The sequence below is a fragment of the Lolium rigidum genome, chromosome 3 (genome assembly GCF_022539505.1).
Source record: "Lolium rigidum isolate FL_2022 chromosome 3, APGP_CSIRO_Lrig_0.1, whole genome shotgun sequence".
Lineage (NCBI taxonomy): Eukaryota > Viridiplantae > Streptophyta > Magnoliopsida > Poales > Poaceae > Lolium > Lolium rigidum.
In genome coordinates this window covers 373,283,698-373,309,955 of record NC_061510.1, presented here as the reverse complement: position 1 = coordinate 373,309,955, position 26,258 = coordinate 373,283,698, and the positions used below count along the sequence as shown (strand labels likewise).

General features: G+C 47.7%; 3 protein-coding genes and 1 pseudogene across 3 annotated transcripts; 2 read left to right on the top strand and 2 right to left on the bottom strand.

The window, feature by feature from the left end:
- On the top strand, window positions 1–692 carry LOC124704303 (annotated as a pseudogene).
- A 4,363-nt stretch (window positions 693–5,055) lies between these two features.
- On the top strand, window positions 5,056–8,979 carry LOC124704302 (SRSF protein kinase 1-like). The gene is made up of 4 exons (XM_047236551.1): window positions 5,056–5,328; window positions 5,627–6,544; window positions 8,159–8,206; window positions 8,294–8,979. The coding sequence occupies exons 1-4, from the start codon at window positions 5,056–5,058 to the stop codon at window positions 8,735–8,737; spliced, it is 1,683 nt and encodes a 560-aa protein (XP_047092507.1). The 3' UTR covers window positions 8,738–8,979.
- A 1,015-nt stretch (window positions 8,980–9,994) lies between these two features.
- On the bottom strand, window positions 9,995–10,850 carry LOC124697457 (probable NAD(P)H dehydrogenase (quinone) FQR1-like 1). Its single transcript, XM_047230044.1, has 2 exons — window positions 10,336–10,850; window positions 9,995–10,235 (listed from the first exon to the last, which is right to left on the bottom strand). Exons 1-2 carry the CDS (start codon window positions 10,848–10,850, stop codon window positions 9,995–9,997), a joined length of 756 nt encoding a protein of 251 aa, XP_047086000.1.
- Window positions 10,851–17,959: 7,109 nt separating this feature from the next.
- LOC124697456 (probable histidine kinase 2) lies at window positions 17,960–25,989 on the bottom strand. The gene is made up of 8 exons (XM_047230043.1): window positions 25,927–25,989; window positions 24,210–24,425; window positions 23,270–23,395; window positions 21,103–21,469; window positions 20,155–20,735; window positions 18,630–19,436; window positions 18,264–18,557; window positions 17,960–18,166 (listed from the first exon to the last, which is right to left on the bottom strand). The coding sequence occupies exons 1-8, from the start codon at window positions 25,987–25,989 to the stop codon at window positions 17,960–17,962; spliced, it is 2,661 nt and encodes an 886-aa protein (XP_047085999.1).
- Window positions 25,990–26,258: the final 269 nt, after the last annotated feature.

The window sequence follows — 26,258 nt, the reverse complement described above, 5'->3', positions numbered from 1 at the left end:
CCCCAACCTCACCAATCCACCCATGGCGGCCGAGGACAAGAAGATGATCACGCTCAAGTCCTCGGACAACGAGGAGTTCGAGGTGGAGGAGGCGGTGGCGATGGAGTCGCAGACGATCCGCCACATGATCGAGGACGACTGCGCCGACAACGGGATCCCGCTCCCCAACGTCAACGCAAGATCCTCTCCAAGGTCATCGAGTACTGCAGCAAGCACGTCCAGGCGGCCAAGACCGCGGCCGCCGACGGCGCCGCGGCGGCGGACGGCGCTCCCGCCCCGGCCCCCGCCGAGGACCTCAAGAACTGGGACGCCGAGTTCGTCAAGGTCGACCAGGCCACCCTCTTCGACCTCATCCTCGCCGCCAACTACCTCAACATCAAGGGCCTGCTCGACCTCACCTGCCAGACCGTAGCCGACATGATCAAGGGCAAGACCCCCGAGGAGATCCGCAAGACTTTCAATATCAAGAACGACTTCACCGCAGAGGAGGAGGAGGAGATCCGCAGGGAGAACCAGTGGGCCTTCGAGTAAATCTGCACCCTGCCGCGTTTGCTCGTTGTTTCAACGCTACTTTTATCTCCACATTGCCCCGGTGAAGCTGTAAAGTTACATATCTAATTCACTAGTTAGTTGGATCGAAAGAGTTGTAAAGTGACATCAATTTTGATCGATGGTGGTTGATAGTGCAATCATTTTGTCAGCACTTCTTCATTCGTTTTGGTTTGTTTTAATTTTATGTTGCCTATTCTTATTCTTTTAGAATGGCACAATATCATTTAACAAATCGGTTTTGATGGAAATCAGGCGTCTGATTTTAATATGTCTCAGTCACCTAATTAAACTATATTAATTGGATTTATATTTGTAAAATCTTACTGTGGTTTCACGAGCATGCAGGCTGCAGGCTTCACGCCAATTGTTGGTCTAGCTTTTTGATGGACTGTTGCTGGGTTGCTTCCTTTGCCTCTTGGCCTTTGTAGCATGTGTCATTTTTTTGGATTTTGTTTTTTGTGTGCTTAGTTGTTGTCCTTTGCAAAAAAGGAAAACACCACACCGATGTTGCAACCGTTGAAAAATATTTTTCCCATTAGATTGCGTTTTATTTGTGCTAGCCTAGCAAGTTACACATTGGTTGCAACTACTCTCTCCGTCCTAGTTTGTAAGTCACAATTTTTGAATATCTTGGCCCAAGGTACTAGCTGATTGCGTCTCATTTTCTCTCCCTCATTGGTGCATGCATTCTCTTTCTCTCCCTCATTGGTACATGCATTCTCTTTCTCTCCCTCATTGGTGCATGCAACCTCTTTCTCTCCCTCATTAAATAAAATTATGTCTTAGAGGTGGGGGTTATGGGACAAATAGTTTTTGGGAATATGTCTTACACTCTAGGACGGAGGGAGTAACATTTTTGTTGTTACACGTAGGTTGCAACTGAGATTTCCCGGTTGCATGTGGGTTGCAACTGAGAAAATCTTAGTCGCATGTGAGTTGTAATTGGGATTTTTCAGTTGCACATGGGTTGCGACTAAGATTTTCCCGATTGCATGTGGGGTGTAACGGAGATTTTTTCTAGTTGCATGTCGGTTGAAATTGAGATTTTTTTAGTTGCACGTGGGTTACAACTGAGATCTTTCCAGTTATATGTATGTTGCAATTAAAGTTTTTTCAGTAACATGTAAGTTGCAATTGAGCCTTTTCCGGTTGCACCTCGGTTGCAACTTAGATTTTCTTAGTGTTATTCATGGTTGCAACATTTTCTTCTAATGAAATATGCAAGTACAAAGTATTGTTTCTTTTTTTTCCTATACACCGACCGACGTGACCGAAAGAATCACATGTTGCGTAGACATCAGAGTAACACACACGTAATATCTGGTCAGACATAGGCTGACGCGACTACTAACTTCAGCGACTAAGCAAACAATCCACATGGTTGAATAAAGTGCTGACCTCAGCGAACTTAGACTTATTAAGTCTCATTCGACTATTTTCTAGATGCTCCCTTAAGAAATTGCATACACGTATGACCTTGATCAGCATGGTGCTAACCACAGATTTTAGAAGATATTTTGCTCCCTGAGGTTTGGTATGTGAAATTGCATATACATATGACCTTTGATTTTAATGTTTGCTATGCTACGACCTCCTCAATTCCTGCTAGCTAGGAGAAATTCCTGCCAATTATCTAAATAAGTTAATGCCGTTGCCATCCCTGGCTTCTCAGCGTATAACAGAGGCGTTGAGCACTGGCTCAGGCCTTTTCGTCAGACCCGCTTTCCCGCAGGCCGCACAACCCAACCTTTCTCTCTGTTTTCTCCCGAGTCTAGGGTTCACCTTGGCCGCCTCAACTCCTCCCGCTCCGGCAGCTCCCTCCTTAATGTCGCCGCCGGGGCCCGCGTTTTTGCTGTCCTCATGAATCCTGGTGTCTTCGCTTAATGCGACGGACATCGAGGAGAAGGAGGAGGGGAGTAGGTCTCCGCACTCGATAGTGCTCACAGTTCTGGGCCAGTGGCCGGGCCATGGAGCTGCCGTAAGGGCTCATGCTGGGCTCCTACACCACGGTCGCCGCGCGCTGCGCACCCTGAGCGGGACCTTAAGATCATACTGGTCAAGGAGGGGGACGAGCCGGTCATGATCTCACAGTTTATGATGGAGCTGCAGGAGATTCAAGTAGGTTCTGCACGCAGCTGCAGATGTGGAGGATTTTGGTTTTCAAAGGGCTTATGTGTAAAATGTATTTGTATGACCGGCCTGATAGTTTTTCTGAATCAAAGGGAGTACCTACACACTAAAGTGGATGAATCAAAGAAAGTGTTTAACCGTTTTACATATACAAACGGAAGTAGTAGAATTACACGCACGTGAGTACTCCGTAGTTTCAATTTGCCGCCGACAAAAACAGCGACGGTTCATAAGTGCAGCTGGTGCACCAACACCCCCATCGCCACGACACTAATTTCGCCATAGTGCCTAACCTTCCTGCCATGGCACACCTGCCACTCTGACACGGTGGTAGGCCGGGTGTCCGATACGGATTAGAAAGGGACGTTTCCGCTTTTCATTTTCCTATATGTTTTTGCCACGCATTTTCCGCAATTCTAAACAAACATAAGTTGGAATATGAATATAGCCATAAGTACTGTATTTCGTACAAGAATCGGGGTGATGTTCGAGTATAGGGTGTCTACTCACTTTTCGGCGGATACGAATGAACATCCTAGTATGGAGTACTCTTTAGGGAATGTGAGCCAAAAAAAGAACTTCACTGAAAGAAATTTGGTGGTCCTGACGCTCGCCGTTGCCGTGGTATCACCCAAGGTACTGCTATGCTATCCCATATAATCTGGATAATTTCTACATAAGCACGTTTCCATTTCCATGCAAATACTAATTTTGCACACAGTACCGTATTTGCGTTTTGCCGCATACTATTTTCCATGCACGGAGAACTACTCATAAGTTTTGTTTTCCTAAAAAGAAACTTACTTGTACCTAAGTATTTTGTTTTTTGAAACGTCACCATATTTTTGTAAGTGTTAAATTTAGACTCGCAACTTGTCATTAAGAAAGTGGAGTTTAGCCTCATGTTCAGTACAATACAAATATTACACATTTTCGAAATCAAGCACGCCCTTTCTTCCTTTTGGCTTTGCTAATCTTAGGTCCTCGAGATCCATTTTTTATATAAGTAATATTTTCAACACAATAATGTTAGGGATCACGTCTCCTGATCCTCCCCTCCCTGTTGTAGAGCGTGGGGGACAGGGGTTGAGGTCCCACTACTCGTGTTATCTCCTCCGGTCCTTCTCCTCTACGCATTTCTTTTTTCCATTTCTTTTTTCCTTCCTTCTTACATCTCACGCATAGGAGGTTCGATCCACCATGGATCTCTCAGCAGAGCCCATGCGTGACGGTTGTCACCATATTAGTAGTTCTCCTTCTCCCTCCAAATTTTTTACCCATCTTGCCCAAAGCCCTAACGACACTTACATCCCTCCCGCGCCGTCCATGGAGCCTACCCCACCAAGCGTCCCAAGCTGGAGCTTGAGGCCATCGCTGCACCCCCAACTCGAGCAGGCTGACAAAGACTACATGTCAGGCAACATGATGGAGACCGAGATCTGCAACTACATGACATACGAACACATCATTTGCTAACCCCTTCACACGCCTCAACCTTGTCGCCTACCCCAACGGCGAAAGTGCTTCTATGGGATGGCGCTGCTAGTGGCGACTAACGCAACTGCTAGCCATAGGGTAGTCGTGCACCAGTGCTGCGATGAGAGGTGCACCGCTGCGAGAAGATAGTCGGAGGATGCAGTTGAAGGGGGCCATAGTGTTGCTTGCGGTGGTCGGTGTTGCTGCGACCGGTCGGTGATGGTGTTCCTAGCCATTCACGGTGGTGCTGCCAGCAGTAGTCAAGATGCTACAAGCGGTGGTCGAGGTGCTACCTGCGGAAGTCGGCGATGCTGGTAGCCTTGGACGATAGTGCTACCAGCTGGAGTCAACATTCTGCGAGCAGCGATCGTGGTGCTGCCACCCGTGAGCAGTGGTGCTACCAACTAGAGAAAGGATGCTAGAAACGGTGGTTGGCGGCACTACCAATGGCTATAGGCGATGATGCAAGCCTGCAAGGTCTCCCCTCTCTCGCCAGAGCTTTGATCGATGACGGTGGGATGCCCGCTATACTTCAAAAATAGATTCAGGTATAATGTAATCAGTTTTAATATATACGGATATATATATATTTTTCCACGGAGCATATACTATTTCATTTTAATTAGATTTTGTGTAATTTTGTATGTACTAAATCAGAATCAATTAAAGAAACAGATATTAGTTAATCTGTCCTCTCAAAATACAGTAATGTTAGTACGTCAGCCGGGATTAATTAGGGGAGTAATCGAGTCGTCCCGCACCCGCAGATAATAATAAAAACGGCGGTCGAGTCGCCAGAGGCAGCAGCGGAGCGAGACGGACCAGCGCCACCGCCGCCTCCCACCAGAAAAGCGGCGCCAAGGAAACCCTAGTCCCCGCGCGCTCCCAGATCCGGCGATGGCCGAGGCTCCGGCGGCGAGCCGCAGGGCGGAGGAGGCGGGGAGCCGGCGCCGCGCGGAGGAGGAGGCGGAGGCGGAGGCGGCGGCCGAGAGGGACGGGGACAGCAGCGACTACTCCTCCGAGGACGAGGGCACGGAGGACTACCGCCGCGGCGGCTACCACGCCGTCCGCCCCGGCGACACCTTCAAGCACGGCGCCTACGTCGTGCAGTCCAAGCTCGGCTGGGGCCACTTCTCCACCGTCTGGCTCGCCTGGGACACCGCCCACTCCGTACGTGCTAACCCCCCTTCCCCCAATCCCCCGTTGAATCGCTCTACCGCCTCTAGGATTCGCGATGGTATGCGAGAAAATATATCGATCTGGACGGAGCGGTGTCTCTCTGCCCACCAACTGTTCGTTCTTTTGCCTTGGATGGAGCATGCGCAGAAATGCGAAATCCGTTTCTCATAATCGCAGGCCTGCCCGTCAATCCTATCACCCTGCACGAGATATTTTGATTATTGTTTTACTACTGTTGCGGTTGCGTAGAGGTTCATTTTCCCCTGAATTTCCTTGTCTGTATGTGCAGAGGTATGTGGCCCTGAAGGTGCAGAAGAGCGCACAGCACTACACAGAGGCTGCGCTGGACGAGATCAAGATCTTGAGGCAGATTGCCGATGGCGACCCGGACGACTCCCACTGTGTTGTGAAGCTTCTCGACCACTTCAAGCACTCGGGCCCGAACGGCAGCCATGTGTGCATGGTGTTTGAGTTCCTCGGTGATAACTTGCTCACCCTGATAAAGTACACGGACTACCGCGGGATTCCGCTTCCAATGGTCAAGGAGATATGCCGGCACGTGCTCATTGGCCTCGACTACCTCCACCGCGAGCTTTCCATCATCCACACCGACCTTAAGCCCGAGAATATATTGCTCGTGTCCACTATTGACCCTTCGAAGGACCCCCGGAAGTCTGGTGTACCGCTGGTGCCGCCTACTGCAAAGACCGATGCGCCGGTTCCAAAGGCAACTGCACCATCAGCGAGCAGTGGCCTCACTAAGAACCAGAAGAAGAAGATCCGGAAGAAAGCCAAGCGTGTAGCTGCTTCGACTTCGGAAGGCAATGGGACTGCGGTGTCTGCTGACACGGACGAGTCAGATGATAGGGGAGATCTGGGCACAGCAAATGAGGGCAGCAGCCCTAGCCAGGATGGAGACCGGAAGAGAGGAGGAGGACGTAGGCGGGGTAGCAAAGGGGCTAGGAAGAGGATGGCGATGCAGGCTGACCTAAGCTGCAAGCTGGTGGACTTTGGAAATGCATGTTGGACATACAAGCAGTTCACAGGTGATATCCAAACAAGGCAGTACAGATGTCCTGAGGTGCTTCTGGGCTCCAAGTATTCAACATCTGCCGATCTGTGGTCCTTTGCATGCATATGTTTTGAACTTGCCTCAGGGGATGTGCTCTTTGACCCGCATAGTGGAGAAAACTTTGACAGGGATGAGGTATTTCTGTTCATTTCCTCACTCTGGTTTCAACTAAGAACATACTTTCAACACTATGTATTTACCTTGTTTATCACCTGATAAATGCTGTCCCGATATTAACTTAAAAAGAAAGGTAGTTGCATAAACAACTGACTTGATGATACCTCCATTCCAGACTTCCAGTACTCTAGTTTTTTCCCCATACCTTTCGTTTACTTATCTAAACTGTACTTGAAAAGAAGTCACTCGGTAAAAAGAAGTGTGTAAACATGCATTACTATTGCCATACCATTTTGTATTTCTTTTGGTTTTAGTTAAGCATAATATCATCCATGTTTTACTGTTAGCTGGTCCTGGGCTTGAAAGATGTACATGCAGTTTGGCTGCTGCTGGGAGTGCACAAGTCATGGCCTGGTTCTTTATTTAGCAATTTTGGTTTCTTAGTTTTTGAAGACAAGGCTATTTTTATTCCAGCTACAGTTTATGAATTTAATACTAATAGATACTGAATACTAGCAAATGCTACAGTATTATACCATTATTTTTCATATATCACTTCATTATAATGTAACATCCATCTGCTTATGAAGCCCCTCACAATTACCAAGTCAATTCTTTGTCGCAATTTCTAGAAACAATGATGTACTACCTCTTTCCCGGTTCATAGGTCCTGTGCGTATTTCTAGGTCATAAACTGACCAACGTAATATAAGGTATATATTACAAAATGTATATCATTGGAAAGTTCAGATGTTCTACTTCCTAGTGATACAATTTTTGTGCTAAATAGTTTATATTATGTTACTCAAATTAAGCATCTAGGGATGCACGTAGGCCCCTTAAACCGGGACAGAGGGAGTGTGTTAGTATTGCTTCTTGACTTTGTGCTAATGTTGCACACCATATGCTGAACTGGGATTGTGATATTTCACCTAAGGCATTTTCAACATGTTTAATGAAGTCAGCCGTGACTTATGTGTGTTGTGACATATTGTATTAGAAGATAAAAACTATATTTGTCTTGAGTTGAGCTGAAACCAAATCCTTCATGCTGCTTGTTCTAGTTGATTGACCTCTGCACATTTTGGTGCTCAATTGCTGGGTTCCACTGCATATATTGTTCAGACTCTTGCAGTTTCAACTGCATATATGCCGAGTAATCTGATGCCAACCATGAGAATTAAATGGAAACACAATACGAAACAAAGAGGTCACTGAAATGTTTTTTTTGTGCCAGGGTCTGATTTACTCTATTTTCAACATATTTAATGAAGTCAACATGACTACTGTGTTTTGTTATATATTGTGCCATGATATGGACAACTAGAAGATGAAAACTACATCTGTTGCTGTAACCAAATCCTCTGTGCTGTTTGTTCTAGTCGATTAGCCTCTGCATATTTTGGTGCTCAATCCCTGAGTTCTAGTGCATATATTGTTCATACTCTTTGGCAATTTCAACTAGGCAGATTTCCTTGATAAGTATGCTGAATAATCTCTATATGATGCCAACCACGAGACTTAAATGGAAACACGATACGAGAAACCAAAGGGCCTAGACTATGACATGTTATTTGTGTCCGATTTACTCTCCTTAGGGAGTTAATTCTGAGCAATTCCCTCTTGAAGCAGGATCATCTTGCGCTGATGATGGAGCTACTTGGGATGATGCCTCGAAAGGTAAAGGGAGCAGCATTTTCATTTTAAGCAAATGCTATTATTGTTCTTAATTCGTGATATATGACAAGTTGAACTTCTATTTCTTAGATTGCCTTGGGCGGTCGACATTCACGTGAGTACTTCAACCGTTATGGGGACCTGAGGCACATCCGACGCTTGAAGTTCTGGCCTCTCAGCAAGGTGCTCGTTGAGAAGTACGAGTTCAGCACCATAGATGCCACTGCTATGGCAGACTTTCTTGTCCCAATACTTGAGTTTGTTCCTGAGAAGCGTCCTACAGCTGCTCAGTTGCTTCAGCATCCATGGTTTGATGCTGGGCCTCTTCGACGGCAGCCCAAAGCGCTTCCAGACTCGACAGAGAATCCAGTTGATGCTGCTCTAGAGAACCATGGGAAAGAGAATGATGATGAAGGAGATGCAATGGCAACGGAGATGGGGAACATTGCCATAGATGGCGCTTCTTCATCCAGGACAGTGAAGGATCCCCAAGCAAGCTCGAAGCAAAAGGCAAATGGTACTCCTAAGAAGTGAGATGCAATCAATTTTACAAGCTGAATTCAAGGCTCGGTTTTCAGTTGAGATTGCACCATGAGCTGGAAATGATCGTTCGTTAGGTTTGAGATGTGTTAGCATAGCTTCGGGCGAGAAGTGTAGGCCAGACATTTGTTGTATGAGGTTGGTCGGACAAAGTTAGATTTGTTGGGGTTGAAGAGGCCCTGAACCCTTTTACCGGACATATTCTTTTGTACAATCGGAATCTCCAAATTTTTGAATTTCTTTAGGAGTGAAGACGTCGGGCCATCCTGTACGTTGTTTTTCTGTGAACCAGCTGAAAGTTGCTGCCGGTTGTGAGGCTGTCCTTGAGCACGCCTGAGATATTTTAACTACCAACTTAGAGTAATTAATCTCCAGCGGATCCCCTATACATTAATTAGAGCGTCTCTAGCGGATCCCCTATACATGGTGGTTGTTAGAGTAGTAAAATTTTGGTTTAACTAAACTCTAAACCGTACATAGTCCATGGATTGAGCTGTCTTTGGCGTCAGCGCCATCCGATCCGTTGTTGCCGAGTCTAGCGCATCCATGGCGACTGAGCCGGTTTGAGTGCAATCTCTCACCATCGTTGGAGCACAACGGCCTTCTTCCCTTCTCATCCTGAGGCTGCACCTATGGAATTCGGCACAATGCCTACAAGGTAGCGTTTGTTTTTTTCTTCTTGTGGATAAGCTAGGAGATATATGCCGGTGTGTTTACACAATTTCATTTGAAATTTGTAGTTCTATGAAGGAGAGAGCTCAAATGGACCTCAGATGAGGACGATGCATTGTATTTCACATGGAATGATCAAATTCTTCTCCAGAAGGCATTGCACGGGAAGACTATGCTATTGATTTGTATGACTATGCTCTAGACTGTTATTGATTTGTATGCTGATTTTTTGAAGCAGTTAAGTTTAAGGGATCGGATAGGAACCAATTTTCTTTTGAAAAGCAGATATAATAGTTAAACAATACTCGGCTAGATAAAGGGCTAAACTATAAGGGATTCGGCTGGAGATGCCCTTACATTTGGCATGCGTTGTTTGCTAGGACCTAGGAGAGGATCATGTCATGGGTCTTTTCATACTGTATTTTATAACATTTTCCCTCTAATTTGTCATGAACTGTCATTGTATTTCCAGAGAAGGCTATGAACTGAAGTAAACGGAATTGTCGAACTCATTGGCAATGCTGTTTTCTACTACTGCAGCACGTACAGAGCCGTCAGCTACGAGGTACTGAAACGAGATCAAGTGGCATCTGCTCCGTGCACCATCCTCTTGACCAGCGTGGCCATGTACTTGCCCTGGTGCTCGGCGAGGGCCAGCTCGATCTCGCTGGGCGGCCTGGTGCCGTCGCCGGCGAAGACACCCGCGCCGTACGGCGAACCCCCGCGGAGCTCCTCCATCTCGAACATCCCCTCCCCGAAGGTGTATCCGATTGGCACGAACAGCATGCCGTGGTGCGCCAGCTGCGTGATCGCCGTCCACCTTCAGAGATGCGAATAATGTCACTGGTAAGGTTGGTCCATGGTGAAATACGCGATCTCGCGGCGGCAGGGGCGAAAGAGAGAGAGGCGGACGGACTTACGCGGTGGTTTCTTGTCCGCCGCACTGGGTGCCGGTGCTGACGAAGAAGCCGGCGGGCTTGCCGGCGAGGCGCTGGTGGCGGCAGAGCGGCGCGGTGGATTCGAAGAAGGCCTGCATCTGCGCGGCCATGGCGCCGTAGCGCGCGGGGAAGCCGAAGAGGAAGCCGTCGGCGTCGGGGAGGCCGCCGGGGTCCGCCACGGGGATCTCCTCCATCTCCGCCTCCGCGGCGGCCTTGAGCGCGCCCATCCGGGCGAGCACGGCGCGGGGCAGGGTCTCCGGGACGCGGAGCAGGATGGCGAGGGCGCCCGGGACGGAGCCCACCCCGCGCTGCACGGCGCGCGCGAGGAGCCGGACGTGGCCGTACATGGAGTAGAAGACGACGTAGATGCGGACCGGGCGGCGCGGTGGGCCGGGCGCGGCGGGGGGCGGGATGTAGGTGCGGTCGCGCCGGTGCCGGGGCTGGGGGAGCGGGACGCGTTGGCTCTTGCTGGGCAGGCAGCCGCCGCCCTTGCCCATCGCGGTCGCGGGGAGCGGCGCCGGTCACTGGCTGGCTCACTCACAGGCAGCACGACGCGCGATCGCGGCGAACGAATCGGCGCGGCCGTGCCGATCGTAGCGATGCGGGAGCGGGACGAGAACCCATGCATGCGGCTCTAGTTGCCCATCCGATGCCCCGATGTTTATCTGGGCCGCACGCGGTCCTACGCAGATTCAAGTGAAAATGTGCGGATTGAACATTTTTCTTTTTGAGATCAATGTGCGGATTGTTAAAAGGGCCAGTACACCTTCAATCCACCATAGATTAAAACATTAGCTTAAAATATGAAATGTTTTTCAGTTGGAGATGATGTTTTCACCGGTATTGAGACGCTTAGGGTAACTTCGTCAATTTCAAGACCAGCGGAATCAATTTCTTGGATTCAGTTTCTCGAATGTGCCCATAGAGAAAATGTGTGCGTGCGTGTATTCATATAAATAAGTGTACATACACATTTATGAGTGTCTATATTTATATTGTGTTTCGCCAAAAAAGCAGAAATGTACATGGACGGGGTGTAATGTCCCCCAACGCATACTATTGCAAAGAAATGGAATGGAACGAGGTGGTTCCTCAAAAAAGAATATATCATCTAGATCCGGAATGCACTCATACCTTTAAATTGGTGGAATCTCTCCGTTCTTCTACGCTAAAGCCACCCATGCTCACCCACCACCTCTTTTCTCTTACAACTTTTTTTTTGCTAAATGCACCCTATGCATGCTCATATATTCTATTCCTAGAATTTATCCCATTCCACTCTGCAACCAAACACAAGAGTGGAATCAACCCATTATATTTTTCATTTCAATCCGAACAGGAGGATGGAATCAACCTGTTCATCTGGAATGGAACCATGACATTACATTCTACTTGGTTCCCAAACAAATTAACCAAACACACCCTAAGTGTTTGTCGTCTAAGAGTTCACTAGGTATTGATCGTGTTTTTTACAAAGTTGTTTATATATTTACAAAAAAAATGTTCATGGTGATGTAATATTTTGTTCACATAGTGCAAAGAAAAATGTACCTTCTGTTCTCACAGTTCAAAATAATGTGAACTCTTGCACGGTTGTTAATATCGGGTCATCAATTCTTGCTGACTTAGATTTAATATTTTTTGGTTGTAGGGTTAGCAAAACCGAAAAACAAACATAAGCGTAAAAAACATAAAGGAAAAAAACCGCACCATCAGTTGCATCTGAGTGGATCCATAACCACCTTAAGAAAAAACGGTGGGCGAACAGGTCGAATAACTTGCCCTTGGGTACCCTTGAATGGCAGAAACTTTACTTTGGAATATAACTTGGAAACTCCAACTTTTGAGAAATTAGATAGAGTAGTAATCTGTCCAGATTGGGAATGTAACTACCTTTTGAATTTCGTTTCTTCTATTGAAATAGAATTATGAGATCACACTCCTTTCATTATTGACACTGGCATTCCTAGTAGAAAACCACATATTTTCAGATTTGAAATTGTTTGGCTTGATCGAAAGAAATGATGGTCTGGAAAGATATTGTACAAACGAATTGCAATGATTCAAAGATTTTTGGATCTAATATGGCAGAAAAAATTGAGCAAACTTACGATTTTTTTGAAATGATGGGCTAGAAATGAGGATGCCTTGTATAAAAAATTTAAAAAGGGAATTCTTCAGAAATTAGATGTTGTTGACAAAGATAGTGATATTTTAGGATAAACTGTTTTCATGAGACAAGAGAAAAACTATCCAAGAGCTCAACTTTATAGATTGTTGAAACGAGAAGAGTTGAAATGGAGACAGAGATGTAATGATAAGGAAATTATGGAAGGAGATGGAAATACTAGACATTTTTCATGCAAAAGCAAATGGGATACATAGAAAAAAAAAAGATTATTAATTTGAAACAAGACGAAGGGTTGATAGAAGGAGAGAAAATTTTGGAGAAAAACATGTTACCAATTATTGTTAAAAAAACTGTTTGGGCGCCCTGATGTGTCCAACATTAATGTGGATATTAATAACACATCTAGAATTAGCCTAAAATAGGCCGATGAACTGATAAAGCCTTCTTTTCTAAGGAAGAAATTAAAATGGTTGTTTTTTAAATGGAGCATAACGAAGTCCCTGGTTTCGATGGATTTCGTGCAGATTTCTACCATCATTTCTAAGACTTAACTAAAAATGATTTGAAAGTTTTGTTTGATGATTTACATGCTAGCGGAATTAATATTGTTAGACTGAATTATGGTATCATTACTTTTGTGCCTAAATTGTTTGACTTGATGTTAGATGAATAGATTAGTTTGTTCGGTACTAAATGTTATATCACCATGCGGTTCCAGACCCACCTTCAGCTTCCCCTCTTCCTTGTCCTGCTTGACGGAACCGGCGTTCGCCGATGATCGAGTATCAGACATGGTCGCACCACGAAAAACCTCAAACCCTAGCTGCCACAGGGGTTCTAATAGGGCGAGAAAACCTGCCGTTCCCCTTAAAGCCGGAGATGAGAGCACCTCGCGCTAGAAGTAGGAGACGGGAACGGACACGGAGACAGGGAACGATCGTGGGGGATCGGAATTCTAGATCAACAGGGACTCGCCGCCTTTTCGCCAGCGGGAGGACATAACCCTATACGGGTATTGACTTAACCGTCCACTCCTCTGATGATCCCACTCTCTTGTAGGTGATGAAACTCAAAGTGATGCTTCAGAATTTGGAGTCCTTGAAAGCCGATCTGCATCAGCCAATAGATACGAAGGTCAGGCCATTTGTCCATCCGGCATCGCTTGTCTAGCTATATCGGGAGAAAAAGCCGCAAATCCCTCTAATCATGCTATCTCCTAGACAAAACTGCACCTTCGGAGCGCCCCTCTCGCACATCCCTCCGCTAACTGCATCGCGCCGCCGAGAACAGGACGCCACCGTTCCTTTTCCTCATGTCCCTACCCTCCTCAACTCCAAACGGGCAGAACGCCTTCTAGCATTATTACTTGGCACTTGCCAGTTTATTTGAGCTCGGGAATCGAACGAGAGACCGCTCGGGTCGTCTCCTCCAGGGCGACTCGGGGCGAAAACCCTAACCCTCCCCACCCCCCCGCCGCATTCCCCACCCCCTCCCCCCTCCTCGCCGTCCCCTGAGGCTGCCGCCGGCGAAGCCTGGCGCGACCGGTGATGGGGGCGGAGGGGATCCGCGCGCGGTCCCCTGGTGCGGCGGTATGGACGCACGCCTTCGCGCCGGGGGGATGGCCCCGGCACCTAGCGGCGTGGCACTCTTCTTCCTTCCCCGCCTCGGTCTCACCGGGCTTTGGTGGCGGCGGGGTGCTGCTCCTCGTCCAGGTCGGGGACCACGGTACCAAGGGCGACGGCCCTGGATGGCGGAGACAGCGTCGACCTGGTGGCGGGTGGCGGGCGTCCGGTGGTGCTGACCGCGGTACCGTGGTGGTGGTCTTCTCTTTCGCCGGAGGAGATCGGCTAGTTGTGTGGCTAGCCTTGGCGGATCTCGCGATCCGTCATCTAGCTCCCGATGGCAAGGCGCATCTCGCTGGTGAAAGCCGGCCCGGACTTCGGTCATGGCGGATGATGGCGGCGCCGTTCGTCGTTACCTTGTTGAAGGCATTGTCTCTGCAGTCTGCGTTCTTCGCCTGGGCTGCTCCAGGGGAAACCCTAGACCCGGTCTCCCGGATCGGACGATGGCGGCGCGCAACGCTGTTCTACCTGTTGGGGCATCGTTTTTGGAGCAGACAACGGATGGTGGTGGTGCTCAATGGAGCGGTGTGCTTTTGCTGTGTCGGCGTCGTCGAGTCGCCGCGACATGGTGCAGTGGTGTCTTGGAGACGGATGCAGTGTGATGGACGCGCGCAGGATGGTGGAGTCATCTGGCGCCGTGGTGGCATCGATGGCAGGCTGGCATGGTCAATGCGATGATCTCTCTTGAAGATGGAGCCGAGGAAGACAGCGGTAGCAACTTCTATGGTGTGTGCGTTGGCATGGACTGGATGTGCTTCTCTTCTGTTATTGGGCGGCCTGGGAAGACATTTGGTTTTTTGGATGATGTGAGTTGGTGAATTGTCACCCCTTCATCCCTCTCGTAGGTTTAGCGAGGCGGCTTCGAGTTTGATCTTCTGTATTGCTCTTGTAAGGTGTTGTGAATAATCTAATAAAAAAACCGTGTGCATCTCTTGGATGCAGAAGCTGAAGTAATATCTCCCCATTTCGAAAAAAAACTTGCCAGTTAATTTTCACACGTGACTATCCGCAAAAAAAAAAAAAAAAAACGATCACATGTGACGATGCGCTGACGCCCACGTGAAAGCCCAGAGTGAGCACCTCGCCACTTGAACGGCACTTTGTTTTCCAGGTGAAGCAAACAACGAATTAGAGCATCTCTAGTCGCGTCCTCCAAACCGTCCCCCAAAGGGATTTGGGACGCGCCGGACATAAAATGCGTTCCAGCCGCGTCCCCCAAAGCCCATTTTTGTCCGGCGCCCCGAGCCCGTCCCCGTCCCACAGGGGACGCTCCGGGCACGCCGGACATAACGAAAAGCGAGTCAAACCGACGCGGGGCCGACCCGTCAGCGGCACAGGGAAAATTCGTCTCACACTCCCGCCAAATCCCGCCTCTCCCGCCAAATCGCGCCTATCCCGCCGCGCATTTCAGGCCTCCCAAAACATATCCCGCCGTCGATTCATTTCTCCTATCCCGCCGATTTCTTTCTCCCTCCCGCCGGTCTACCCGCCACCGCTACCCTCTCCACATGGCGCCGCCGACAGCCCCCAAAAAGATGGCGAAGAAAGCGGCCAAGAAGCCGCCGGGCAATGGGACGAAAGGGGCGAAAGCGCCGTTCGCGAAGCCGCGGAAGGCGCCGGCTGCAAAGAAGAAGCCTGGAGGATGGACCGACGATCAATGGCAGCAAGATTGTCTGCGCCGGAACCTATCGACGGCGGAGCGGAAAGGACGGAGGGCGGCGGAGCTGGAGAAGAAGGCTCAGGTGGCGCGCAAGCACCAGCACATAATGGCCGGGTGTATCGCCGCCACCAACGCGAGCCCATGGAGTACGTCCCTGCCGGTGTACGTTCCGGGAGTGATCTCTCCGTCGCAAGCCGCCTTCTACAACGACGGCCCCTCCGCCACTCCCGGGTGCGTGACGCCTAACTTGTCGCCGCACTACCAGGATGCGCTGCCGCAAAGCGGCTTCAACCCCAACAACCTCTACTCCCCGGCGTACGAGCAGCGCGAGCCAGGACCCGGTCCGGACGGCAACCCTTTCACCGGCCGCAGGGGTCCGCTCGAATATGACGGCGCCGCTGCTGAGGAGGACGACGGGGTTGAGGAGGAGGACGACGAGGAAGAGGACGGGATGGAGGACGACGAGGAGGACGAAGAGGGCGGCGAGGAAGAGGACGATGAGGGTGCCGGTGCCGGTGACGATGATCTCGTGGAGGTAGACGCGGACGGCGTGAGGACGAAGAAGAAGAAGAAGAAGGCGTCGGGCACACGAGGCCCGAAGTGGACGGTTCTGGAAGATCTTTGTCTGTGTGAGTCGTGGGCGACGGTGAGCCATGACTCCATCATCGGCGCCAACCAAAAATCTGGGAAGTATTGGGCGAGGATCAAGGCCGAGTTCGATGAGCGCAAGCTGATCAACAACGACTACAACAAAGTGACAATGAAGAGGAGCCAGAAAGCAATGTCGACGTGATGGGCCATCATCCAGACGTCGGTGAACTCCTTCCATGGGTACCATCAGGACTTAGAGACCAGAGGCGACAGCGGCGCCTACGTCGCCCAACTGGTACGGCTCTTTCTTCCATATTCCGTAGCGCCTACATTCTGTTCGATGAAATGACTCTGCTTCCTTTTGTTAGTTTGATAGGGCCATGGAGTTGTACTCGAGGAACTCGGAAGGTCACAAGTCTTTCGTGCTCATGCATTGCTATGCCAAGCTCAAAATGAATGAGAAATGGCGGTTGACGCGCTTGTCGCTGTCCAAGGGGAAGGACGCCATTGATCTGGATGCCATCTCCCGCGACAAGAAGGCCGACCAAAGGTGGGCCGAGTTGCTCAAGAGGCAAGAGGAGAAGCTGGAGCTCAAGAAACGCAGGGACGACATGTCCCTGCTGAGAACGTCGACAGAGGGAATGTCTCCCCGGACGCGAGCGGCGCACAACTTCTTCAAAGGCCAGATCCTCGACGACATCGAAGCCAAAATGGCGGCGGCGGACGCGGCGGCCCTGGCAGCGGCATCGGCGGCAGCGGCAGCGCAGCAAGAGCCGGCTGACGCGTCTTCTACTGCTACACCTGCGTTGACCTCTGCGTCGGCGACGGAGCAGACGCACCATGCACATCAACAGGCAGATCGCGACGAGGTCATCGTGCTCGACGGGCCTGCGTCGACTCAGGAAACGACGCCGTCGCCCAACCCCTTCTTCTAATTTGCATGCACCAGCGGTCTGTAATATGATCGCCGCTACTCTGATCGCGACGAATCGACGGGAACTCTTTTGATTGCATCTATTTGAATTTCTGTTTGGGGGCGGCGTTTGGGGGACGCGGCTGGGGAGCGACGTCCCCCAAACGCGGCACGAACAAAACACGTCCCCCAAACGCTCGATCCGGCGCGGTTTGAGGGATGGTTTGGGGGACGCGACTGGAGATGCTCTTACAGCATCAAGCTGGCACAAGCTGGTACTTGTTTTAGTTCTACAACCAGGAATACAGTAGTTTTTTGTACACGGAACCAGGAATAAAATATGAAATTCAGAAGTGAAAGCAGCACCCTTCCAGTAAAGCATGCTTTGTAGGAGAACTTGGAACAAATAGAATTGACCAGACGCACTAGAGTCAAGTACAATTGTGGAATTCTCTGTAGCTCAGTGAATCACACCCCATATACAAATACATAAAAACAACATAAGCCAACCAATATCATAGTACATCTCTTTTTTCACGCTGAGCAAATAATCTTTAGTAAAAGCCCAGATGGGTAGAATTGACCAGATGCGGTAGACTAGACGCAATTATGGAATTCCCTGAAAACTCCACTACAAAATCACATCACCCAAACAAATACTGCACAATACCATACGCCAAACTTTGAAGCTAGTTCCACACCTGATGAACAGCCTCAACAAGTTTCTCCTTTTGTATTGGCTTAGTCAGGTGGAGATCCATCCCTGCTTGGATGGTCTTCTGCAGGTCCTCCTCCTCCGAGTGCGCGGTCAAAGCGATGATTGGGGTGCGGATCCCGTAACGGCTCTCTTCCTCACGGATGCGCTTTGTCGCTTCGTATCCGTCCATCACCGGCATCTGGAAACAAATAAGATCGAGTACTGTCAAAACCGTTATCAGAAACAAAAGATTGAATTGACTTGCTTGCATCGATAAATGGAAAATGGAAATGTACCTGGCAATCCATGAATATCAAGTCGTAGGGCAAGGCCACCCGTTCCTCTGAAGACGCACCACCACTTGAAATCTCAAGAGCATTGGTAAACGTTGCCACAGCCTCGGATCCATCCGCTGCTACGACAACAGTTGCACCCAGCATGCTCAATATTTTCTTTTGGATAAGCTGCAGCACCCTCGTGTCCTCCACCAGCAGGACGCGCTTCCCTTCCAGAGGCTTGTCATCTTCAAGCTTGGGCGGCTCCTGGGGCACTGCCGCCGCAGACGTGGTTTCAGACGATGTTGCAGTGGCCTCCAGAGGCTTGTCGTCTCCATGCCTGGGCGGCTCCTGGGGCACTGTAGCCACATCCTGGGGCACTGCCGCCGCAGATGTGATTTCAGACAACACGGCAGTGGCCTGATCCGCCGCCGGCAGCTCATTGATGGTGATCCCGACTTGATGTGAATGTTGTTGCGGAAACGGAGAGGCCTGGAGCTCTCTCATGACCTGGAGGAGCTTGCTCAGCCGGGAGCCGTGGATCGGCTTGCGCAGGTCCATGTCGCAGCTCGCCGCCTCCTTGAGCCTCCTCAAATCCTCGGAGGAGGTCTTGAGGTCAGTAATGCATGCCACCTTGCACGGAACTTGGTGCTTGATCCTCGCGAGGCTCGGCGCCTCCTGGATGATCTCGTTGAGCCTCCCACCAGAGACATCGACGATGACGAGCAAGCCGAACGGGTGGAGGTGCCCTGCATGGTTGCCGCTGCTGTTCCGCAGGACCTGTGTGACCATCTCTTTGGAGCTGAAGCACCGGTCAGCTACACCGTCCAAGTCATCACCGCCGCCCTGCGACGAAGAGATCGACGCTGGCCTGGATGGCGAGGCGCCCACGGCGGCGCGTGCCTTCTCCATTGTCGGGGCGAGGAGCTCGGCACACGGGACGGGCCAGACCTTCATCCCGACGTTCTCCATCCATGTCTGGAGGATCCGCCGGGTCTCGTCCCCGTGGACTAGGAGGACGCACTGACCACCCTTGAAGCAGCCAGGCTCCCTGAACAGGGACAGCGCCGCCCTCCGGTGCTCGATGTCCTCTTCAGCGTCGCTGATCTTGAGGAAGACGTTGAATCCGAAGCACGTTCCCGCTTCTTCTGGCTCTTTGTCCTTGATGCTTATTTCGCCACCCATCAAACGTACCTTATCAAAACAAGAAGAACAAATAAGTAACACATTATAAGAAATACAAAGTAAAAAAACATCATAGCCTGCAAAGTTATACATAGTCTGCAAACCAAAAAGTACACTAATACACAATACCTTGTGCAGTCGTGTTATTAACAAAAGCAACATAAGTGTTGTCTCTAGTTTTTAAACCTAATGAAAAAATTAGCTTTTGGATCAATATGTAGCCATCCTAATTCAAAAAGCAAAAAAAATAAACCGTTATTTTTACTAAAGTTTCAAAAGGAAAAAGAGTATAAATTTTACTACTCTATAATTTATGCATCCGGTCGTACAACTGTTTGATTGGATCACAGTAAAAAGCAAAGTATTTTCAGGACTCTAAAACACAATATTGCAATTTAATGCTAATTTGAATCCTATGGGATTTTTATTTCTTTCATTGTATCACCGAAAAAACAAAGGGCATTCTAAAGAAATCAAAGGATTATTTTCAAGAGGGTTGAGTGGATATAAAATTCATCATCGATATAGTGCAAATGAATCGTTAGAAAATAAAATCCTTATGTTATTAAGTCCTGCGATCAATCAACAAATATAGAAAATTTTCTATGAATTGCAATCCTCCAATTTTTTTATGAAAATCCTTTTAACAAAATAGAGCATTAGAATCACTGTTCTAATTGTGGTAGTTTAACATGAGTAAAATAATATAAGAACGAAAGCCACTTACAAAGGATTGGACAATGCCTAAGCCTAGGCCGGTGCCACCATGCCCTTCCTTTACCTGAACGTAGTTTTCAAATACAGATTCTCTTTTCTCCTTCGAAATCCCAACACCTGTATCTATTACCTCAAAGTAAAACTCAATGGCGTTAGGATCATTCTGAAGAAGTAATCGGCGAGCATTCTGCTCGGCACCTTCTTCCCTTTTTCCTAGCAGCCACCGACAGAACACGCTTGCACGCCAGCGGGGGGCGAACCTAGATGGGGTGCTGATGATGGAAGTCCTTGCGATAGGGCGGTTGGCCCACGCGCGGAGCACGACATGGCCGTCGTGCGTGAACTTGATGGCATTTCCAAGAAGGTTGTCGAGGATCTGTTTGAAGCGCTTGCAGTCACCGATGATCGCATCGCATCGAAGAACAGAGAAGTCACATGGGTCCCAAACCACCTCAACGCCTCTAGACATACCGACGACGTTCGCCATGTCCATGGATTCTTCAAGGACGTCGGCCATGCTGAACTGCACCTCCTCCAATTGCATCTTCCCGGACTCCACCTTGCTCATGTCTAGTATGGTGTTAAGTATATCTGCAACAAAACATGAATGCGACCATCTATGTATAACTGTGAACTACTCAAAACATTATATACATTTTTTCTTTGGAATTAAATGAGTCTTAACTCGTCAAAAAACAGAACTGCACACTGTAGAAATTGTGGACTACGTACATTTTTTCTACTGGAAAAAGGTAGAACTGAACTGTTGCACACTTTACAAAAAAAATTGTGAAATCATTATTTGTGCAACCTCACTTTATATGACGAGCAAATCTGTAGTGATGTAATTACATTAATTAGCTAAATTACCATGGACGGATCAGATCTTCCAAAAAAAGTAGCAAGTATACATGGCATGCATGGTACGTAGGGAGATATATGGATGTATGGAACTAACCAAGGAGCTTCTTAGTGCCAATCTCCATCTGGTCGAGGTAATAGGTGAGGTTGGGGTTTGCCCGCGCCTCCGTCCGGGAGACATCGATAAGTCCGGCGACGGCAGCGAGCGAGGAGCGGATGTCGTGGCTGGCAGACGCGAATGCGTTGCTTTTATTCATGCTCTTGCGCTCTGCCTGTTGGAGCGCTTCCTTCTGCCTCATGAGGTCATCCTGGAGCGCCGCCTCCCAGGACCCCGACCGCCACAGCGCCCGTGCCATGAAGAAGCACGCCACAGCCGCTATGGCCGCGAGCAAGCACACGACAGAGACCACGGCAACCCCTATCTCGTGGAACATGGCCTCCTTTTGCCACACCAGCCGGAGTCCCTGAAGAAGAAGGACATGATTATCTCTGTAGATGTTAGTACTATGTTGTTGCACCGGTGATCAATCCAAAATTTTCAAGCATACTGCGTTCGTGCTAGCTGATAGTACGACGAAGGCAGTGGGGGCGCTAGGTTTCAGTTGCTAGGTATTCATTGCAAAACAATTTTTTTTTATCTCAATGCGACATACTGTCTGATTTAGAAGCTTGCTTCCAGAAAATTAGGTCTGCTAAGCTAATCTTCTATGCGCATGCGGCTCAAGACGTGAAAAGTACCTACCGCTGGACACTTTGCTCTACGCTTTGCCGTCGACCGGTCGCCGTCGCCTGCCGCGCCTCCACAGCTCTGCTGGCCGCTGCTCCCGTCGTCGTCTCCTGTGGCATGCTCTGCCTCAGCTGAGGCAGTACTGGCCGCTGCTCCGTTAGCCGCCGGGCACTGGTTCGCCAATTGCTAGAGCTCCGCGCAGCCTGCGTGCGTGGGCGATGTGTTGGCCAAGATGTGTGATATGGAAACAAATCTGTTTTCCATCACTTCCCCTCATGGAAAGTTTCTAGTTTTTACCTACGCATGCACCTTATCATCCTGGATAGTTAATGACATTTGTTTTCTAAAGATTTCGCAGATACTGACTTCTTAATACGTGCTACGGTATAATTACCTAATTATTAAAACCCAATCTTAATTTGGTAGTGCTGTGTTTGCAAAGGGAGAAAGATGGGCCGTCCATATGTCTATAGTTAGGAAATTTTGCTCCCACTCGAGATCACGTTTCTACTACCATTAGATTTGCATTCAACGGTAAAGATTTGCTCATCTATCCTTATATCTCCCAACGACATCTTTATCGGCCCTATGTTGATTCATACTACAGTGATGCCCTGCTGATGCGCACGCTGCGAGATGCGGCGGTTGATTAGGTAAGAGTACTTTCCTAGCGCAATAGGATTGACTGGCTTAGACCCATCTGAGCGAAGCAAGATTTTATATTGGATATGCAAAGTCACATAATAAACTAGGGAAAATAACTAGTATTAGTCATTTTTTTGCAAGACGGTTCATTTTGTTGGGCCGGGCTCAAAGCTAAATGATTCTTTCTATCAAAATGTTTTTCCGCAGACATAGTATGGTACGGGTCTCCACCCTTCCACCGTGCTAGATCCGTCCCTGTTAGATATGCTGTATACGAAGTACGTGTGTGTATCCCCTAAAAAAAGAGTATGTAGGGATGCTGCATGCTCCCCTAATAAAAAAAAAGATGCTCATGCACACGTACCAGGTGTACTTCTCCGGAGAGGTCGAAGTTCGTGCACGCGACTGTGTACTCCCTCTGGTGGGACCCGATCTGAACGTCGTGGAGCTCTAGCTTGGGAGCGTCAACGGCGAACTTGGTGCATTTGATCTCTGAGAACAGATCCTCCATCTTCTTCTTCTTCGCGTCAGAACCAACGACCAAAGGTTTATAGTCTGTGGATGCGTTGTGCTTAGTGTCGGTGATCGAGTAGTATGCGTCCACGGCGCCGAAGCCTACAGCCGCCCGATCGGCGATCGGTAGGACGTCCATAATGGGGACGGAGGCGGAGACCACGCCGGCGTCGCCGACTAGCGCGGAGAAGACCACCATCTGGACGCTGGGGCGGGCCAACCCGGCACTGACGGCCACCAGTGAGCCGCTCTTGGCATCCGCTAGGGCCTGTGCAGCGTTGGGCAGGCGTTTTGGCGGCGGCGCTACCGCAACAGGTCCAACGGGGCCGCCGGTTGCCGGATCAGCGGCCTGCTTGTACCACTTGCCGCGGTGGCTGACGAACATCTTTCTGGGCCGGCCATCCTTGCCGCGGTAGTAGGTGAAGGCGGAGCCGTCGACGCCGGCGTATGACATCTCGGCCACGTGCGGCTGCATTGCGAATGCCATAAACAAGTTTTGTTCCGCCTGACATGTCAACACGTACCAGAATATACATGAGTAATTCAGAGTACAATAGACTTGAACTAATTTAGCCGTACATACATGTTTACATCTTGTTTTGGGCGTGTTCATAATTATCAAATTAACATGGTATGAAGAGGTTAGGAGGCCATATTTTTCCAGCTAAGAAAATATTTTTGCATACACACAAAATAATTACTCAATATTTCAAAATATCTTCATAAATGCCCAAATTTATCATAGTATTTTTTCTTTGCCACCTAACATGTCAACATGTACCAGAATATACATGAGAAATTCATGAGAGTACAGTAGAATTGAACTAACTTAGCTGTTGGACGTATTCATAATTATCAAATTAACATTTTATGAAGAGGTCATATTTTTCCATGTAAGAAAATATTTATGCATACACACATAATAACTACTCAATATTTCAAAATATCTTCATAAATGCCCAAATTTATCACAGTATATTACATTGTACAATACATTGATTAGTATGTATTACGTTTCCATCTAAAGATTGTGTTTGGAAAGGAAAGTGCATAAAAATTACTAATTAGTCGTGCATGCATTGCAAAATATTTTTACAACTAAGAAAACATGGTTTGCGTACACATATAATTAATCAATATTACAAAATATATTCTTCAATGCTCAAATTTATATCACTGTATATCAAAACATATACTGAAGTGATTAATACATATTATATTTTTTAAAGTTTTAAATGATTGTGTTCGGAAAGGAAACTGCATCAACATTAGTCATGCATGCATTGCCAAAAAAAGCATAACAAAATCAAGGCAGTTACGTGAGATAAGTGATTCATGTTGCTCGTAGCCGCTAGGTAGTCTGCAACTATGAAGGCGGAATGGTTGGCTGCCAGGATAGCCTGCATGCCGGCGGCAACGTGGTCCAGCGACGCGTACATGTTGCTCGACACAGCAGCACTAGTGACTTCTTTTACATGCCTAGAGGCGTAAATGTACGCCAGAGCTACCACGAGAACAGTCGCTCCACTGGCAACCTGCATATGCATACACAGTTGGAGCCTCTTAATATAAACATCAAATATCAATGCATGTATATATAATTAAGTGTTTCCAACGGACAGTATCCAAAAGCAATGTTCATACTAAATAATTTATCAATATCATCGCCAAACCTAAACATACTTTACCAACGTTGCGTCAGGGCTGTGTTGTGTTACCCTGCTAATTCGTGGAGATATTGTGCTTACAATTTTTGTTTTGATGTACCGTATCTACTGAGCCATTCGTGGATATATTATGCTTACATTTTTTTGTTTTGCTTCAAGTGTATTGTGTTACCCTGCTAATTCGTGGAAAATGATGCCATGACATTCCAAGTCTCAAGATTCAAGTGTTTTCACTCATCTAACGGAGATGTCGTGATATTCCATCAGTAAGTGTGTAAGTACATAAAAGTGAAGTTCAAAATGATGACAGGTTACATTGTTATTTTGATGGACCGAATCTACTCAAGCATATGTTTATTTTGTTTTTTTAGAATATGCAAAATACTTGCATGTCATTTCCTTTAAGATCGGGAGAAGTTATATATACAAGGATTGAAGCCAAAATTAAAAACAAGGTAGATCCAGAATCGGAACTACTGAGAAAGGAAGAAAAACTATAATCTAAGTCATTAATACTTAAAATATTGAAAAATTAATATGGAGAAAGTGACATCCTTTCTCATATATATTGATTCAAATATTAATGTCACTAGTGTATATTTTGATACATGAGTGGAAACGGTTATTTTCTCGTCTCATTAATGTATATAATATCAAAATCTTTATCAAATATTTAAAAGATTGCGCAATCATAATTTTTTTCGGTTCACGGGGATGTGACAAGGGATGTTGCCACGTGTCTCCACTCATCCAATTGTAACATTTTTCATGAGTTATGATTTGTAGTTGCAAGTAGTAAGGCAGGACACCAAGTGTTTCTACTCGTCCAACGGTAATTTTTGTCGCGACATTCGATAGAAGATGCAAGTATTAAGTTTAGATTTTGAGCGCTCTACTCATCAAGAGGTATCATTTGCAGTGACATTCGAAGTCAAGATTCAATTGTATCCACTCATCTAACGCTTTTATTTGTCGCGACACTCCACCGGTAAGTGCAAGTACGTAAAATGTAAAGTTCAAAGTACGGACTATCTTGGCATCCCATCAATAGGTGTGATACATCACATATAAAGAAAACATTAGTAGAGTATACGACAAAGTGTGTTCCCCTACTTGCGACAAGCGCGGGCTAGCTCGCCACCGCCTCACGAACTTACAAAATGGCCTTGAGATATAGATCTAGACTACATAGTTTTTAGCTGAAAAATAAGCCATTAGCCATGACTTTCGGGAGGATATAATGGACCAGATCATACAAAATGTGAAAAAAATATGCATATACTTTCGGCTGAAAAATAAGCCATTAGCCATGACTTTCATAAACTAAAAAGAAAACTATGGGACAGATAGACCCGTGTGCTCTACATACCAGAGGGATAAAGGCTAGGAAGTGCTTGAAGCGGCTACCACACTTTCGAATCTCTTCAGCCATCCCGCTGGGTGTCGCAAATTGTAAACTACTGTATAGAAATTGATCTCTCCTAGTTTTCGTATTTCTTAGAATACATGCCCTCCTTTTATAATGTCTGGAAGGAAACCTAGACACCAGGGTATTTCAAACCGTGGCCTCGAAACTACCATACACTCAGCCGCTTGTTTTGAATTAAACCATGTATGTGTATAGCTCTATTTATTTTCCTTTAATTTGCTTTTATTTTTTCCTTCTATATCGATTCTTGATAGTAATAGTGGAGAAAAGAT